The 17,500-nt window shown below is 38.4% G+C and overlaps 1 protein-coding gene and 1 pseudogene across 3 annotated transcripts in view; both read left to right on the top strand.

Annotated features, from left to right (window-relative positions):
* Positions 1 to 761, top strand: part of LOC146469616 (uncharacterized) — a 5,261-nt pseudogene extending 4,500 nt beyond the window's left edge. The window contains exon 3 of the transcript XR_014867170.1: positions 1 to 761. This exon is cut by the window's left edge and continues 1,290 nt beyond it. The product of XR_014867170.1 is annotated as an uncharacterized LOC146469616 (transcript).
* A 2,899-nt stretch (positions 762 to 3,660) lies between these two features.
* LOC146469617 (tachykinin-like peptides receptor 99D) overlaps positions 3,661 to 17,500 on the top strand; it is a 14,021-nt gene continuing 181 nt past the window's right edge. Inside the window, exons 1-2 of one of the 2 annotated variants that reach the window (XM_085123032.1) lie at positions 3,661 to 3,816; positions 16,265 to 17,500. The exon at positions 16,265 to 17,500 is cut by the window's right edge and continues 181 nt beyond it. In XM_085123032.1, coding sequence (XP_084979158.1) covers positions 3,777 to 3,816; positions 16,265 to 17,268 — 1,044 coding nt within the window. In that variant the 5' untranslated portion in view covers positions 3,661 to 3,776 and the 3' untranslated portion in view covers positions 17,269 to 17,500. Of the gene's footprint in view, positions 3,817 to 15,153; positions 15,224 to 16,264 lie in introns of those variants that run through there. The other variant, XM_085123031.1, reaches the window with a different exon arrangement.

Below are 17,500 nucleotides of genomic sequence, written 5' to 3' on the forward strand. Positions count from 1 at the left end.
CAATGATGTCATATGCAACAAAGTTAGAACAGGGTATTGCCACTGTTGAGAATCCTGTAGAAGATATTGAAACTCTGCAGGCACTGGATTCCTGTTCATCGTTGCCAATGGGCTGGGCTTTGAAATCCACCAGTACTCAAAGAACCCGACTGACCGAAAGCCAGAAACAATACCTCACAGAAGTTTTCCAAATCGGCGAGCGGACTGGGCACAAAGCTGATCCTTGTAATGTGTCTAAGTCAATGAGAAAGGCCAGAAACGCAGATGGCTCCTGTAAATTTGATACTTCAAGCTATCTAACATCTCAGCAAATTGCAAGTTTTTTCTCACGCCTTGCTGCAAAACGAGTTGCTGCAGCGGAATCTCAGGACGAAGAAGGTGAACACCAGGAGGAGATGGATAGAATCCAAGAACAGAGTATACAAGATTTAAGCAACAAAGTCATGGCAGAAATGTCCATTCAACATCCCATCATGTATGACACACATAACATTTGTGAAATAGTTGCTTGCTCTAAACTCTCAAAGTTTTCTGTACAGATGCTTCAGGACATTTGCAATTTTCATGAACTTGACGTCTCATCAATAGCCATCAAACGCAAAAAGCCCTACATTGATCTTTTGACGAGTTTAGTACAAATTTGCCGCTGCAAATTTGAAGAACAGACTCTAACATAAGCAGTTACAGTCTTGAGGCCTCATCCAAAGGTGGAAAGACGACTCTTTCATTCCAGTGAAAAGCTCAAACCTCATTCAGGAACATAGTAGCTCATTGGTGTTACAAGGCAGCTTTTGGAAACTTCGTCATAGTCTGCAAGCAATAGAAATACACAAGTACTTCAATTACACGAGCAGCTGCCATAAAGGGATGGCTCCACGAAGGAAGATAACAGCCAGTGAGTAAAGGCCTATTGAAGTCACATAACTCACTAGTATACTTAAAAGACACTCCTTACCGGATGAATATGCTGACTACGCGGTATTAGCCACCAAACGTGTCTGGATGCTACCGGAAGTGAAATTATGGTCTTACGTGTCGCGCGTGGGGACAACATCATCTGTCCCAAGAACACCCCTCCTGTCAGAAGCAACCAACAATTGTTGTTTATCAACTGAAATGGAACGGAACATTTTTTGTGAAGGATGGGGGAGGGGGAGGGGATGGGATGCTTACTTGTTTTCAAAATTTGACAAATGGCGGAGAGGAGTGCGTATCAAATTTGAGGCCGAAACCATTGTTTCCAGTATGTGTCATGATGATTGGTTTATGAATTTAGGCAAGGGCAGGGATGTATAGCAGTAACGCGAAGCGAGATCAGATATTACGGGTTAGCTTTAAACCAAGTCCTACCACGCGCTTCCCACCCCACCCCATACCAGCACTCCTCCCCGGTCCATAAATAGTAACATTAACCAGTCCCTAAGTGTCGCCCATCTGGTTGGAAACAGAGCCACTATTTCACATTTCAGACTGCATTCAGTAGTCAATAGGAGCTGATTCTGCTCCTTCCTTTAGTCATGTCTGTATGAACAAAGCACCATATCCTATTACTAGCCCCATCCATCCGTCAAGAACAGCACATTTTTCCTGCAGCGATAAGCTATGACCCTGGGGCTATAACCAGTCAAATAACTACCACTGACGTGCTGTTAACATTGCGTAAGCTGTTAAGTTGAGCTAATTCTCTTCAAGTTTTGGTGAGCAGACTAGCTTAAATACTAAGAAGTAACTAAGCAGTGCTAACCTGCAACCAGTGGTAATTCATACTAGGGTTAAGCAAAGATGAAGCAAGCAAGAAAAGAAGAAATTCCTTAAATAAATCGTTTTCTTTATTAATTTGCAGTCTTGTAAGTCTGACAGTGTTTCAAAACTAGAGTGTGTACTAGAACTCAGGGCAACTTTCAATCAAGCACTTTAGCCGTCGTCCACCCACCCCCCCCCCCCCCCACCTCCCCCAGTACATAGTTTGACGAACAAACGGCTATATACAATGCAAGATATTTTTCTTTTCATACTAGGATCTACTGCTTTAAAAGATAAAAAGAACTAGTTAAAGGGTGTAGCGATCTTAATCAGAAATTTTGTAAATTCTAATCCCACCTACCACCTTGGGTATGTACATGTTCAGTAATCAAGCATTTTCGCATTTTCACCCTCCTCCACCCCCTAAAATGTCCATGACATTGTATTGCGTGACGAACAAACGGTTGCCTGCAGCGCACGCCGACATTTTTATGCCATTCAATCGGCTAGCAGCGATCAGATGTAATATTTTCGCGCACTATAAACCAAGCAATACTTCACAAATGACTAAGCCGTCGAAGAAGATGCAGTCTTGATGAAATGTGCCGAAAGTTGATCTAAGATTTGTATTCAACCACTGAATTTACACATCGATAGTTCCGCGGTGTACATCGGACGTTACAAACAGGGCTCAAAACCAGCAGAGAATCGCGCTTAAATGGCCTTTGGACCTGTCTTTTAGACATATTATCAGGTTAGAACATTTCGAAATGCTTTTAAGTGTGATTGGTTTAACCTAATATGAGTTAAGACATGTGCGTGAACTAACATTTTTGTCTGACCTTCAACTTCAAAGTTTACCGCGGAGGGTCAAAATATTTGCATATTTTACGAACTTTGAAAAGCTCTCGCGTCGCTCTTAATCATTTGCCCAAAGAAATTTTTACAGGAATCTATAGACCATCCTTCTAACATTCAACCACCAGAAGCTTAATCGATTTGAAGGTTTCGCACATGGTGAAAATTAATTTTATTCACGAAGTACTTTTACTGCAGTGAACTGTATGCCCTCGAAATTAAATTATTTCGTATACACAGAACAACGCAATATTTCCCAAAATCATTCTAACAGATATTTAGAGATTGTAAAAAAATATTTGAGTGTTTTAAAGGCGGTAGAATGATTTGTTTTTGCACGCGAGGCTCTCAAACCCATGTAATAATTTAGCGCCTCAAATGACGATTTTAACGGATTTTCGTTATTTGCATTTTTCTTTCAAATAAAAGGATATTTCACCGAAAAAACTACACAGTGATTTTAGTTATATCCCAGCCTATCTAACGTTAAAATATGAAAGAAATCGAATTTTCCACCCTTGCCACGAAATTTAAAATTTGTCTGATTTTTACAGACAGGCGCTCTTAAGTATTTTCTTAAAATAATAAAAAAAAATGTGCTAACCATCGGCGGGCGTAATGGAACTGAAACAAAGAGGCTTTTCCATTTTAATGGTTGAAAGTTAATAACAAAACGAATGTTTGTAAAACGACATGTGACACATTTAATTTAAATTACAGTAACACAGATATGAGATATTCAGCTGAGAACGAAAAGGTGTACCTGCAGTACAAGTACACCGACGTGTTCTAATCAGTTGCCACCTCGTTGAACGATGATTACAATTCTGATAACACCAGGCTTGGCGAGATGTGTCAACAATACACAAAAACCTGACACTTCAAAATCAACACTCCTTAAAACCTCAATTCATAGAATTGTAATCAGTGGAACTGCTCAGTCAGCTCTTGGTTCAACAGCAGTGAGTTATCTATCGTTCAGCCTGAACTGAGAAAAAATGAATAACACCTCGGCTTCTTGGAATACAAACACAGTCGTCTTCAACATAAGATACAGTTCCCCCACAGTTTACAAAGTTATTTTCGGTGGCATCGCAAGTGTTTCTTTCCTGGGAAACTTTCTCCTCCTTTTGACGATCTGCCGACGTCGATCACTGTTGTCGAAGACTTACAACATGCTGTTGTTAAGCCTTGCCGTTACAGACATGTTAACAGGTAAGTGCAGTCCTTTCTAAGAGCTCCATTTCCGTTTACTTTGAGTTCAAACATGGACAAAAACATCCAAAATCCCGGTTTGCAGACACTGAAAAGAAAACACCTCGACATGATTATGCTAATTGTTAGTTTTAGTTTGAATGGGCGCTCAGAGTTACAGCGACCTTTATAAGCTTGTCAAGTCTGTTAATAGAAGCAAAGAAAGGCAAATCCCGGGAAACTGTTTTAAATATATTCTGTAAAGATCGAGGTCATTCCATTCACTGACCGACTTATTAGTGCCAGTTATTATATGGCCAAAAGGCTGTCTCCAGAACATAAAAAGTTCATTTTAATCATGGTTAAGCTTAGTGTTTTTACCTTGTAAAATTTTCCAAGGTTTTAAAATTTTCCGAAAGTATTAAAATACTTTCGGAATTGGTTGGTATACTTGGCCTTCGAGGTTTGCCACGGACGACATTAATGAAACATTTTTTTTTTCTACAAAAAACGCGTTAAAACATTAATATTACCAAAAGTCGAGTAGTTTGCCTCATATCGGCTGATGCTCGAATTCGGAGGCGATCATGTAAAATATTAAGAGTGGCCGTCTGTAATTTTCAACTAATGAGTTTTGGGTGAGAAAAAATAAAATTCCTCAAACTTTCTCAAAACAAAGGACTAGGTTAGTGATTTATATTGATATAACTTTTGGGTGAATCAAATAAATATTTTAGCTGTAGGACAAATAATTTGGTTTTTCAGCTCTCGGAAGGCACTCAGGGATCATTTTAATACAGATCGTAAACATCTGGGTCTGGAAATAAAACGTAACTAAAACTAAACGCCAAGTTGGAACTCGAAATCAGAAGACATTTATGATTAATTCAGGACGGTTATTTCCAATTTTAATAAAAAGCTGAATATTTTATCGATTTTTTAACTTGTCTCTTTTGTGAGCCATTTCGGCAGGTACAAAAATCGGCTTAATTCAAATGAAAATATCGCCAATGGTACATTACCAGACTTCATAAAAGTACACCCCAGTTAAAGAACAACGCCTTTTCTTCAAATATATGCAATAAAATTTTGGAGCCAACGTACCTACGAAATTTGACAGTTGAAATTACAAAGCGCACTGTTGTAAACAAACACTAAATTTTCAAATAGCTCAACGACGACGAGTCAATGACATACAGAGGAAAACAATCTAAAATCCCCTCGTTTCATGAAATACCCGAAGTGAACAAAATATTTTGCTTCCTGTTATATTTTTTGTGGGTTAGAAACATATTTTCAATTAAATAATCCGCGAATTTTGAAAGAAACAAGACAAGTTTTGAAAAATTATTGTTTAATTGTCACACCACCTGTTCAAAAGATAAGCAAATTCCGCGCTTCTATTCCATATGTGAGCCAAAGGCTATCTACAAGAAACGTACCTTTGCAGTGGATGGTACTTTTGAGGCCAGATGGAGAGGATCTGTGAAACGCACGTAACTGAGTCTCGCAAAAATTTACTAACTGTCAACAAGTTGGATGGCGTGACATAAGCACAGAAAGTTGTCCACCCACCTGTCTGTCCATCGATGATCAAGTAATTTCGCGTTCAGTTTGGCGACGTTTACTGAAGGGGTTGAGAGGTATTAAAGTTAGTCGAAAGTGAGCTTTTGTTTATTCTCTCGTGACAATCATTGGCCCCTACATAAAGCAATTGCTACTTAGTACAGGTCATGACGACATGCGGTTACTCAACCTTCTTCGGTGGATCATGTAGTTTTAGTGCAGCAAATCCTGCAGTGGTGAGGAGTATAGCACTAGAGAGTTGTGTCAAGGGCAGAAAAGCACGTCTAAAATCATGCGACGTCCGTGATGCTTCCTTGCAAAATGAGGCACAGTTACTCCTAGCTAGAGCAGGTAATCAACTGAACCAGAGTAGTAATGCGATAAAAAACAAATTTATAGTTTGAAGTTACACTATTCCTATCCTTAATTAAGAAAACATATACAAGTCTGCTTAATAAAAAGGACAATTCCAACGTAATACCTGGTCAAGAAATTAAGATTAAACCTAGCCCGCTATTTGAGTTGCGTTATGTTACTTCTCACGTAGCACTCCCATCCCCTCCGGGGGAGAGGTAAAGGGTGAGGTGGGAGATGAGGAGGGTGTGTCGTTTCATCGTCTTAAGTGTGGAAAAGTTCAACCAGGCGAGCAGGAGAAGTGAACACAAACTTCTGGAGAGGAATCGAAAAAACAATCAAAGTAGGAACTTTTTGGTCCCATGCGCTCTCCGTGCATTCCCTCGCGAGCCTTCCCCGGTCTCGGAAGGGAAACGACTGCTACGTAGGCTACGAATTTCAGGGTAAAATGATTTATGTTCAATGGTTACTTTTATATTGTAAGGGTAATGCCGTAAAGATTTATTTTTCTGATTTTTAAACTACTATGACGTCAATAAATTCCAAAATGATGGGGCGCGCGGAAAGTTTAAAAGCAAAAGTCGTTTCCCTTCCAAGGGAGTAGGAGAAATGAACGAAAAATATGTGGAGAGGAAGGGGAAAAACAACCGAAGTAGGCCCTTTTTGGTCCCCTAAGCACTCCATGCATTAACTCGCTACCCTCCCCCGCTCGTTCATCAACTTCGTTGATATCTCTGTTAGCAACTGTGCAATACCCGAGGTTAAGGAGAGCTCCACTCAGTAGAATTAGAGAAGAACAACGATTCCCACGATGAAGACGATCATCCAACAAAGCTCTTCACTTGCCCGGTTGACGGATATGTAAAACGTTTCCAGCGTTACAGCTCTTTAGAGAACCATTTTCAGTACGGTAAATGTGAAATTGTCCTCGAAAGGGAGAACTTATCCGACAAGGAGACAAACTTCTCCGTGGTTCTGATATTCAACCAGCTAGTGGCAAGATCCACGCTTCGAGGCCCTGCTGAAGAGATTCAAACACAAGGCTGGGCACGATAAAGAAGGCTAAACGTTTCACTGAAAAGTAAGAATGCTACCTTGATGAAAAGTTTCCCATTGGCCAGGAAACCGGCCACAAGCTTCATGCAGCAGCCGTGGCATGTGACGTAAGGTTTGCTAAGGACAAAGGCGGAAATAGAAGGTTTACAGTAGATGACTTCCTCACTCCTCAACAAGTCCAATCTTATTTTTGCAGAGCGGCTGCTAAGCTAAAGAACAGCCAAGCAGACACCCCCGATGCCGCAGCGGGCGGGCGAAGCTGCTTATTCACTAACTCGCCAAACTATTCTTGACCAGTGTCTCAGTATCCCATCCAGTCACTTTCGAATCATTTAAGCTCTGTAACTTAAACGCGTCGAATGGATACAACGGCACGTAAGGCACCTTACATCGAATTGCAAAGGTGTCTAGTGCATGAGTGCAGATGTGCACTTCACCAAAAAATGATTGCATAATATTTGTATAAGTCTTGTAACAAAACGGTATATAACAGTTAGCATTTGATGTATTTTCACGTCTTCCATGCCTTCGAGTTGTACTTTACTTCCTTTCGTGGATATTGCTTAGAGAGATGTAGACAAATTGTTGGCAGAATGTAAGAACCAGAACTAGAATATCTCTCAGACTGGGCTTTCATTAGACAACAAAGGCGTTTCAGAATTTTTGTCATGACTCAAACCCCCTTCCAAAAACTTGCTACATGTGCTGCCAGTCTCCTGTAAAGAAAACAAGCAAGGTGGTGCTGTCAATAAAGTTAGTAAAATCCAGCTGAAGCCGGACTGCACCCAGACTGAAAATCGGCGATATATTAACGCATGTTAGGGGAAACATAGAATGTTCAGTTTCTGCAGTAGGCGCTTAATGGCTTTCTTGTTTTGCTAAGTAGTCTGTATCTTATATCCTCTCATTTGATATCGCTTCACATGAAAAAAACGTTTTCTCTCAAACTGATATCAGATAATCATTTGCACGGCTCGGCACCCACGTCTTCCCGACCCGAGTGATCTGGGGACAATTTGTATGTAACGCAATCTTTTTCGCCTTGCCACGCTGGATCAGGAGATCTCTCGCTACTTCATGCGCCACAGAAAAGATACTTTTATTGTCGGAAAGGGAACATTAGCTTGACGACCTCAGTTGTTGTAAGGATCTAGAGAGTCGTTGGATCTTTCGAATACCGTAAAACATTCAGTTTTCCGTGACGAACAGCGGGAGTTACAGCTAAAGAATGGTCAAAGTTTGCCTTCTTTGTCGAAGACTGTATATAAAACTTCACCACAAATTCCGCGGAGACATGTTTCCATTTCGCCATCCCACTGGGAAGGTAACTGAAAGCATTCCTTTTTCTCCAGGGCAGAGTATCTCCAGCACGTAAGTGGATTTTGTAATGGTTTTCCTTCGTATGTCATTGACTCGTCGTTGTTGAGCTAATTAAAGATTGCGTTTGTTTACAAAAGTGCGCTTTGTAATTTCAACTGTCAAATTTCGTAGGTACGTTGGCCCCAAAATTTTATTGCATATATTTGAAGGAAAGACGTTGTTCTTTAACTGGGATGTACTTTTATGAAGTCTGGTAATGTACCATTGGCGATATTTTCATTTGAATTTAGCCGATTTTTGTACCTGCCGAAATGGCTCACAAAAGAGACAAGTTAAAAAATCGATAAAATATTCAGCTTTTTATTAAAATTGGAAATAACCGTCCTGAATTAATCATAAATGTCTTCTGATTTCGAGTTCCAACTTGGCGTTTAGTTTTAGTTACGTTTTATATCCAAACCCAGGTGTTACCGATGTGTAGTAAAATGATCCCTGAGTGCCTTCCGAGAGCTGAAAAACCGATATATTTGTCCTGCAGCTAAAATGTTTATCTGATTGACCTGAAAGTTACATGAATGTGAATTACTTATCTAGCCCTTTCTTCTGAGAAAGTTTGAGGAATTTTATTTTTTCTCACCCAAAACACATTAGTTGAAAATTACAGACGGTCACTCTTAAGTCGCTTCACTTGAATATTTAACCAAATAAATATGTGTAGCTTTTTCAAATTCAAAGTGTTAAGCTTGCCTACTACTTTTGTTTAAGTGCTGCAGCTTGCATGTTTGGTATGGTGAAATTCAAATTCGATACCAATTATGGAAAACCAAAAACTTGTTAAAAAACACTTAACAGTGATGAACACTTCTTTCTCTACTTGATGAAGTCATGTAGTTAACATATTAATCACTGCTTCAGTGCCCCTCTGATATGGATAGATTGGTCATTTTCGGAGCGGAATTCAACGAAATTAGTATCGAAAAATTATTTCGAGCCAAAAAAACAACAGAAATGATTATCTTCAAAAAGCTTAACTAAACCATGACAGCATTGAAATAAGCCCCAGGATTTGGTGATTAATTACATATTTATGAAGACAACTCGCTTACTTGCCTTAATTAAATCAGCAGCTCTGAAGCTTACTTTTCAACCAAAATGAACAATTTTACACCCGATTTATTTGACACCTGAAGAGAGTTATTCAAACAAAGTTTGGGTTATTCAAACAACGTGAACGTGTAAAATTAAAAATAAATAAATAAACGAAGATTTTGTTGGAAGCGGAAAATTTCACAAAGTGCTCGATGCTCGCCATTTTTCTTTTTCTAAGGTACTCGCTGCTGGCAAGACAAGTTTGATTAGTGCTCGAACTCACAAAAATAACCGCAGTGCTCACATGGTCGCGAATGGTCGCAGAGACGAAAGGTTAACGCCCGAAACGTCGACCCTGCAATCCACCCGCTCTTTACGGTGGCCAATTTCCAATGATTTCCTTATCAACTCTTGCGAGTAAACCAAATTCGAGTGTATACAATGCCACCACTTGACTTTGAATTGTATTGCAGACCAGAATATCGTCAGTCTTCCCCTGTTCAAGAAGGATACGAAAAAATATAAGGATAATTATACAACCATTTTTTTATATATATAAGAACGGCTGAGGATGAACGTTCGTATTATTGTTGGCAATTAGAGCCTGAGAAGTTTTAAGATGTTCTAAAGTTATCTTTGATAGTATTTCAATAAATCTTTGCGGACGTGACCAAGAAACCTATCATTTGGGTTAATTGGACAATATTAAGACTGACATTTTTCATGAATTTTTATCTGCATTTGTACCGTTTTTATTTATTTATTTATTTTTTTTATTTTTGGTCGGAATAAAAATGTTCTTAACTGACTGTCAGCCTTGGTAGTGTTCTTAGTATGTGTTTAACTTTTAGTTAATCTTGGCCTCAACGTTCTTATGAAAAAGGTTTATATAAAAAAATAAATAAATAACATTAAAAAAATAAAAACAGGTGTAGCCCGTTTCCAAGGTAACGAATTCTTACTTAGAAAATGAGCCTATGTATCCAAAAGCAAAACTAAATTCTCTGTCAACCTTGAGTCAATTTTAATGTATATCATAGCATTCGCCAGCCCCATTGCAAATAATAGCACCCTAGATATGAAATGTCCGGTTGCGGTTACAAAGCAAATGTGTTACGATTCTGAAAAAAAAAAAAAAAAAAAAAATAATAATAATAATATTCACGCACTATTTTAAGTTTCGCTTGGCTCACAGGTTACGCTTCGCATCCTGTGGTGCTTTCTTATACTGTGCATACAGATAGCTTTACTGCGCATAATAATAATAATAATAATAATAATAATAATAATAATAATAATAATAATAATAATAATAATAATAATAATAATAATAACAGATTTTCATATTTTCTCGCTATTTTTTTTAAATTTTTAACTCAGCAGCTTTTTTTTATAGTTCCTTAACATCGCATAGGTTACGCTGCACGCCCTATGTGGTTCTATTTTAGCATACATACGTTTTTTAACTGCACATAATAATAATAATAATAATAATAATAATAATAATAATAATAATAATAATAATAATAAAAGAAAAAAAATCTTTATTGACATATACCAAGCAGCTGAAATTGTTATCTACAAGTTAAAAGTTGAGAAAAGAACTATTAAAACCTATTTACAATTCATTCCGATTTTGAGACTAATTTTCGAAGCACAAACTTTTCAAAAGAAAATACAAATGTCATAATAATAATAAAAATAATAAAAAGCAGCATCTTAATCAACGTATTCCAAACTATTTACAAGTTAAAAGTTCCGATTCCAAAAAAAAAAAAAAAAAAAAAAAAACAATTCACAGAAAATCATCGGACACATGCTTGGCCAGCGTTTAGGCGACAGTCATCGATGAAATCCCCTTGTGGAATTCTGTGGAAAGGTGTCCTGGAGCCTCTTACGCATGTGTGTACCCACCTTAAAATCTCAAAAGAAAGCAATGTTCTAATCCAAGTGATAGTAATGTGATAAGGTTCCTCATTCTTTTCTGAGAGCTTCTCGGCTAGGCGTTTGAAAAAGCAATTGCAGTCGGCTCCCATCCCACCGTTGGTTCCAAAAACTAGGGGAGTGAAAGATCCCATTTCAACGTCCAGCACTCTCTGTTGGTACTTCCGCTTTTTCTCCTCTTCCTGCTCTTTAAAGATTGTCGATGTTGCTTTTCCCTGGTTACACTTAGAGTTAACATGCGTTACTCTGACATCGAAAAAATGCTGTAACTCCTCGAGACCAAAAGCCCCCTGCCTTCATGTCCAGTCTTGCCTCGGGACTTGTCACCACGCTTCTGAGGTTGAATTGCTCATTGTCGAGAGGTTGTAGTTGTGTTTCGACTTCAACGTTGGTGCAAACCTTACCAAGAAAAGAGGTAAGTAGGTTGCGGACGCCATCGTGTGTTTGCGCCACGAACCCTCCCTTTTTGCATGACAGGGCATGGCAAACGGTATACTTCTCCCCACAAACACACTTTCTTGGTAAATCAGACAGGGGAAAATTATACCTTAAACGCAGAGAGTCTCTGAATTCTTGTTTATCCAGCACTAAGCTTTGATCAACAAGGGGTACTGCGGTAGGCCACGAGCTCGCACCCTTGTCTCTCGATTGGTTAACTGACCGCAGCAGATCCGAGGGTAGAGTGGAATCAATACTTTCCATTCTCGATTTCACCGACGCAATTTTTAAAGCTTGATGTTGTCTTTTAACTCCTCCGTGGACCTCCCGCCTGCCACCATGAAAGTGCTCTGTTTGGTGATGGAATCTACGTGCGATGCTGTTATTGTCGTAGAAGCAGCAAACTGCTGTGGAGCTTCAAACCGTAAGTCAGGTACGCCAAGCCCTCCTTGAGCGGGTGTCAAAGTAACAAGCTGACGCAGATTGCTAGGGAGTGGCTCCGTTTGACCGAATAGTGTTGGGAGGAGTAAGTCGTCAATCGCCTCTTGAATAGGGTCAACGTAATCTTCAAACGACTCTATTGTGCGCATGAAATAGGTAAACTTGGATTTGTAACCCTTCGTGAAAACAGTGTAGGCTGCATGAGGCTGGCTCCTTGCTATCTCAGATGGGCTTCGAGTTCTCCTTTCCATCCAAGGACCTTTTCCCGATAATATTGATCTTTGAACTCTTGAGATCCGATGACGGCCCCTAATAATAATAATAATAATAATAATAATAATAATAATAATAATAATAATAATAAATATTGTTCTTGTTTTATCAATCAAGGCGCGCATACCTGCAGAGATCAGATTATCAACAAAATTGTTTGTGAAAGTAAAATTTTTGCCATAAAACAAAATCTGACAGCAGATTTACTTTCCTTTCAATATGTCGCCCGCGTGTATGGATATATTTGCCCCTAAGCAAATATATGTAAAATCGATGCAGCCATTTCTGTTTGACATCTGTGTAAATTCACTAAAGACATACAGTTTTCCCCTAAAGCAAATAAGAGTGAATTTAACTTAAACGTATTAATTTTCACCATGTTTCCCTGAAATTACACGAGAAGCAAATATCTAATGCTTGCATAGTAAGAAAAGATTTAGAAGATCTACATCAAAGATGCAGCTTTACCACCGCTGCAAAAGTGGAGTGAATTTAATGCAAATATCATATTTGTCATACATTTGCAAATACGTTGTTTAAGGGAATATATTTGTGTTTGTACTGAAATCTTTACAAACAGTGCGAATTTAATTCCAATTTAGAGCCCGAATCTCCTACACATTTGCTCCACTCACAAACCAAAGAACAATCCCTTTTTTCGTCCATTCACAGTTACTTGTAAAATGGACAGAACCTTCAATCAAAGTTATATTCCCCAGACCCGTGCTCATCACGACAAGGTCGACTATAATGTCAGCATCGATCGTTTACGAGTTTCGATCGTTTACGAGTTTATCTTCGGTGGCATTGCATTTGTTTCTTTCCTTGGAAATTCGTTTCTCTTTGTGGCGATCTGTCGACGCCGATCGTTACTCTCAAACACTTATAACGTGCTGGTGTTAAACCTTGCCTTCACAGACATGCTAACAGGTGAGTAGAGACAGCGAAAAGTCGTTATATCCTTTTAAAATGGCTGAATGTTCTAGGGACACCAGGAATATTAAAAAAGAAAAAAAAAAGATACAATGAAAAAAAAAAACAAATATCCGCTACTAATGTTCTGTGTTGGGAATTGTTGTTATGGTATAGAATCGTGATTATTGCTTTGATTCATGGAGAAAGATCCTTTCTTTTGCTTTAATAGAATTAATTATTTCATGGATATTACTTTGTTAATGTAAAATAACGACAAAGTGTTATTTTCATTTTCTTTTACTTAAAAGCTATAAAACCTTTTGGGGGTAATCTGGTCGGAATGCTTGAAATTGCTTTTGCCAAATCAAGTTTAAAAATTCTATGTTTTCATGCAGTTCTTTACTGGTCTTCAAGCAATTCGCGAGGAATTTTTAACGCGAGTTTTAATTTCATAAAACCAACCTTTGTTCTATTTTTCTTTCTCTTTTTTTCGTTGTCATTGCCATGGTAAATGCACCATAAACAGCCTTTTCTTGTGCAGTGGAATCCGCTTATTACGGATAGTTGATTTTGTTCGGACGAAGAACTGATACATTTTCTGAATTACATTAACCTGCCAAACTGGTTAAGTGAGTGACGCACTCTCAAACAGGCTAAAGTTAACCTCTCTTTACGAAAACTGGTTATCTGCGCTTCGTAGTAATTTTCCAGTATTCAGTCCTTCTGGCTGAGGCACAAAGTTAAAATATCAGTGCAGAGCAAAGTCACAGACTCAGTTAAATGATAACGTTGTCAGTTGCGTTTGAAGTACTGCTTCTTCTTTTTTTTTTTTTTTTTAATAACGTTCGTTATCCTGTTACTTAGAGTATACGAAACGTGTCGATAGCGATCGAAGGACACAACTCAAACAGTAGTTTATCATTCAAACTTTAAAATTGAATGCAGTCTTAGCCCCTTTTTTCTCGCAACAAGTTCTCGCTAAGATGATATCATTGTTATAAAGACACATTAGTAAACTACGGCAGAAGAAAGTACTGCTCAGTTACTTTCTTTTGAGTAGTTACAAGTTTACAATTTCACAAAGATACTGGCAATGTGAAAGCCATTTTGCACAACATAATAATGTATAAAACAGAACCACAAGGAAATACTGCACAAAAGCGTCTGGTTGAAGGGAAATGGTCATGCCACAGACTGATTAGAATTGGAGAAATAGAGATTTGAATCTAACTTATATTCTCTCTAGGGGCTCCGCATAAAATAGCCGTAGAAATCTGATTGAATTATAAGCGAATCAAACTTCAGTGTTTCACTTGATTTCCAGACAGACACCTGGAAGTTGCCTAAAAAAAAAAAAAAAAAAAAAAAAAACTCGGCTGCGTCTCCAATTTTCAGTGTTCGCAAATCGGATGAACGCTCTTCTTGGTGTTTGACATATTACTTAAAAATGGCTCCTCAATTTTTTTTTGCCTTTTTTCAACTAAGTTTCATAAGAGCTTTCTTTAGTTTATGTTGAACAAAGTGGCCGGAAGCAAGAGCTCACACAAACACTTTTCTGTCACTCATACCACTGTCTGTATAAATAACCTGCCTCGGTCATTTCTACTTCTGACAACGCAAATTTATCCCAAACGAATCAACGCAAAGCTACAAAACAGTAGCTGTCACCTTTGTAAACAGAGAATATTGAAGTCATATTTACTCAACGACTTCGAAACATCCTTTGTTGCCGAATCTCCTTGAGACAATTGTATTGCGCTTTGCTGCGCGAAATTAAGAATGATGAACAACACTACATATCTGTTAAATGGCTGTCCATCTAACGTTACGGTCTGTGATGTTATAAGACAGAACGCCTTAGATGACGCAAAAGACCACGGGACTTTGATGAAAACCTCTTTTGGGTTGATCGCCAGTCTTTCTTTTTTTGCCAACTTGCTGCTATGTCTGGTTATATTTATGAAGCGGTCGATGTTAAATAAGCCATACAATATTCTTATTTGCAGTCTGGCTGTGACTGATATGCTAACAGGTATGCGACAAAAACTATTGATAATTTTCTGCACATTTTTACATAAACTAGAAGGCTTAGTCTGCAAACGGTACTGCGAAGAATATTACTTAAGAAAATACACCTACCTCAAGATTTCATTTTTTTATGAGAAACATCAAGGGTTTTATTTTAATTTTATCAAATTATCCCATACAAACATCGTTTCTACGTATCCTTTTTACTCTCTTTTAATTTCATGACGTGAAGTTGTCAGCTTTGCTTAACCGCAAGGTTTGTTCACCGTAGCATCTTTGCAGGTGAACAAACGTGAACAACAAGCTACAAATATTATACGTTTCCGGTTGTTTTCTCTTTCTCGTGTAAAACTATTATCCCTCTCTTCACAAAAAAGTCACTTCTAAATTGAAGAGCTAATGAAAATCAAAACAAAACAGCAAAACAACCATAAAGCAAGGTGTTTTATTTTGAGTTGTCAGCTGGGTCATTCTCCTCATATGTTAGACCAATAGAAACGTCGCTTTTCGACCGATGTTGTGTGAAATGATTGTTCATGACAAGGTTGTCACACACACTTAGTATCTATTTTTACTTTGTGCTGAAAGAACTAAAAGAAATCTTACAGATTGAGATTGTTTTCCTACGCTGAACTCACAATAATAATATAAACTTGCACCAATTAAGCTAAGGGCACTGAAATATTGTTTTTCATATTATAGCAAAGTTAAACGTTTTTGATAACAGCGATTTACATCACGCTTAACTAGTAACATCACCCCTCTGCACCAAGAGCAATCAATAGCAAACTTAAGCAGCGACGACGGCAAAGCCAACGACAACGTCACTTGAAAATATGACCTCATTTCATTGTGCGACTTCGCGTTTACTTCAACTTACTGAACTTGTACAAAAGGCGAACTACCCATGGTCCCATTTGGCAAGTGGCGTTCAAGTTAAGAAAGAGAATGAAAAATTCACCGTCGTTTGCTCACGTTCTTAAAAACCCTGAACATGGTTGCACCATGAAAAACACCTCTTATATTTTTGTGTATTTTTCTGCAGGTATATTTCTTGTCGTTACCCCTGACTACTTAATCGACAGAAAGACCTTTCCCTATCCTTCTGGTTTGGCAGGGGAAATCTATTGCCGCCTGATTGGCTCAACTTACATCTTGTACATTTTTGGTAAGGCGTCTACTTCTACAATAATGTGCCTCGCAATCGATCGATGGTACTCCATTGTCAAGCCAATACGCTACAAAACAGCATTCAGCAAGCGTCGATTGTATCTTTACATTACTTTGATCTGGGCTTCTGCCGCCATTACTCAAATCAATGAGCTGTTTATCACGGCAGTGGAAGACGGTCTGTGTACCTTCAAAATACCATTCTATGGGCAAAAGGCTGAACGAATTCTTATTCTCATTCACGTGATCGTCACGTTCTACATTCCAAGCATTGTTACGTGGGTGACCTTTGGACACATCTGGATACACATGCGACAGCCTAACATCCGCCGTCACCTGAACAACAACAAAGCTACGAAGCGGCTTCTGCGCATGTGCGCTTTAGCAGCATTTTTCTTGACTATGTCGTGGTTACCGGCTGAAACCTTTTTTATTCTCTTCAAGTTTGAAATTTTAATACTTCCTTTCGAGTTCTACCTGTCCACAACTATTTTGGCCATGTCAAACTCATGCTTCAATCCTTGGATCTATTGCCTTAGCAACAGAGAATACCGAAAGGAATTTGTCCGCCTTCTCTGCTGCATACATCTTGATAATCCAAGAATCAAGATAAGGTGGCTCGACTTGATACGAAAGCGAAGACTGTGCAATTCATCATATTCCTTCTCGCCTGAACAAACAAGTTCCAACAGACTCCAGGTTGATGATGGAGCTCAGGTGCTTAGGCTGCGAACAATGACGAGCAATTCCAGCTTCAACTCCGTAAAATCTCATGAGAACATGGCTTGTTCAAGTTCTGAACTCAATAAAGTACAAGAAGCGCCAGGTAGCCATACTGTAATTTCAAAATATAACGATTCAGCAACGTCACATTTTTAAAGTTACTACAAGAAAGTAAGTGATGACAGTAAACTGAAAGTGTTTCGAGAAAAATATAGTGAGGTCTCTGAAGGAGCGAAACATTCTTGAATTTTAAACAAAGGAAATTTAAGTATGGCGGAATATTTTAACATCCGATTGCGATTTTTACGTCGGGATCTCAACACCGTTGTTTTCTTAGTTTTCATGTAAGCGTTGAATATCTAAGCAAATGCACGCGATGGTACTTATT

This window comes from Pavona decussata, unplaced genomic scaffold (genome assembly GCF_977016875.1).
Source record: "Pavona decussata unplaced genomic scaffold, jaPavDecu1.1 SCAFFOLD_121, whole genome shotgun sequence".
Taxonomy (NCBI): Eukaryota; Metazoa; Cnidaria; class Anthozoa; order Scleractinia; family Agariciidae; genus Pavona; species Pavona decussata.